Source organism: Perkinsus marinus (assembly GCF_000006405.1).
Source record: "Perkinsus marinus ATCC 50983 genomic scaffold scf_1104296970738, whole genome shotgun sequence".
NCBI lineage: Eukaryota > Perkinsozoa > Perkinsida > Perkinsidae > Perkinsus > Perkinsus marinus.
The window spans coordinates 1-1,132 of NW_003202348.1; the positions used below are offsets into that span (position 1 = coordinate 1).

A 1,132-nucleotide genomic window follows, 5' to 3' on the forward strand; every position below is an offset into this window, starting at 1 on the left:
GCAGGACTTCAGAGGCTTCCTAACGCGCTGAAGCGGCGGGGCGGCGGAGGCCCTGGGAGGAGAGTCGTCGAGAAGATCTTTCTCCAGCTGCTCCATGGTTATATCTTCACTCTCGGAAGGGGCCTCCGAGGCCCAGTCGAACTGAGAACCTGAACCGAGAACAGCCGGCGGTATGGTACCATTCCAGCAATTCTCCAGGCTGTGCGCTGGCGAGCCAGCAGCCTGGGCCTCGGAATCCTGATCAAGATTAAATTGCTGTGGTCCTTTCGATACCACATTTCCATCATCACTGGGACGGATACCCCCCCTTAGTGGGAGGGTAATCCCCGAGCCAGAGGCTCGTCTCGCAGAGAGGGGTGGAGCCACCTCCTCAAGGGCTATAGCCCTTCTCTGACCAGTGTCTTTAGTGGAAACTGGCTTCATCGAACAAAGCGAAAGAGTATTTTACTTGCGGGATAGTTTAAAAGTATCTCAGCAACGCCTCGTACTCTCCAGACGGTTCTGATGCAAATAACGCAAAAAATTCACTCTTGTAATATTGTGATTTCGAATTTTCCTCTTGAAATACTCGAGTATCAAACTTACATTGCTAAGTTTGAGAGATTCTTAACTGTGAAGAAATCTTACAAGAATTGTTGAGATGGCGCCTAATAACGCCTTGGAATTGCTAGGGCTCCGCCAGCTAATGCACTATCTACATCTCCTGGGAAGCGGTGAAACTCTTACCTTTACTCTTCTTGGGAAGAAGTGTAGTGTGGATGTTGGGCAAAACGCCACCGCTCGCGAGAGTAACACCAGCGAGGAATTTGTTAAGTTCCTCATCGTTGCGGACCGCCAGCTGAATGTGGCGAGGTATGATACGAGTCTTCTTGTGGTCTCGCGCAGCGTTACCAGCGAGCTCAAGAATCTCAGCGACGAGATATTCTAGAACAGCGGCCAAATAGACTGGCGCTCCAGAACCGACGCGCTTAGCATAACGGCCCTTCTTCAGATACCTTGCGATACGGCCAACAGGGAACTGTAGACCAGCCTTGGCGGAGCGAGACTTGGCTCCACTGCCACTCTTCTTGCCAGCTTTGCCACGACCTCCTTTACCCTTTCCGGACATGGTTTTACTATCAAGGATTTAGTT

The 1,132-nt window shown here is 51.1% G+C and overlaps 1 protein-coding gene across 1 annotated transcript; it reads right to left on the reverse strand.

Moving 5' to 3' along the window:
* Nucleotides 1-694: 694 nt before the first annotated feature.
* On the reverse strand, nucleotides 695-1,108 carry Pmar_PMAR029710 (histone H2A.1, putative; the record flags this gene model as incomplete). The annotated part of the gene is made up of 1 exon (XM_002767411.1): nucleotides 695-1,108. The coding sequence occupies one exon, from the start codon at nucleotides 1,106-1,108 to the stop codon at nucleotides 695-697; it is 414 nt and encodes a 137-aa protein (XP_002767457.1).
* Nucleotides 1,109-1,132: the final 24 nt, after the last annotated feature.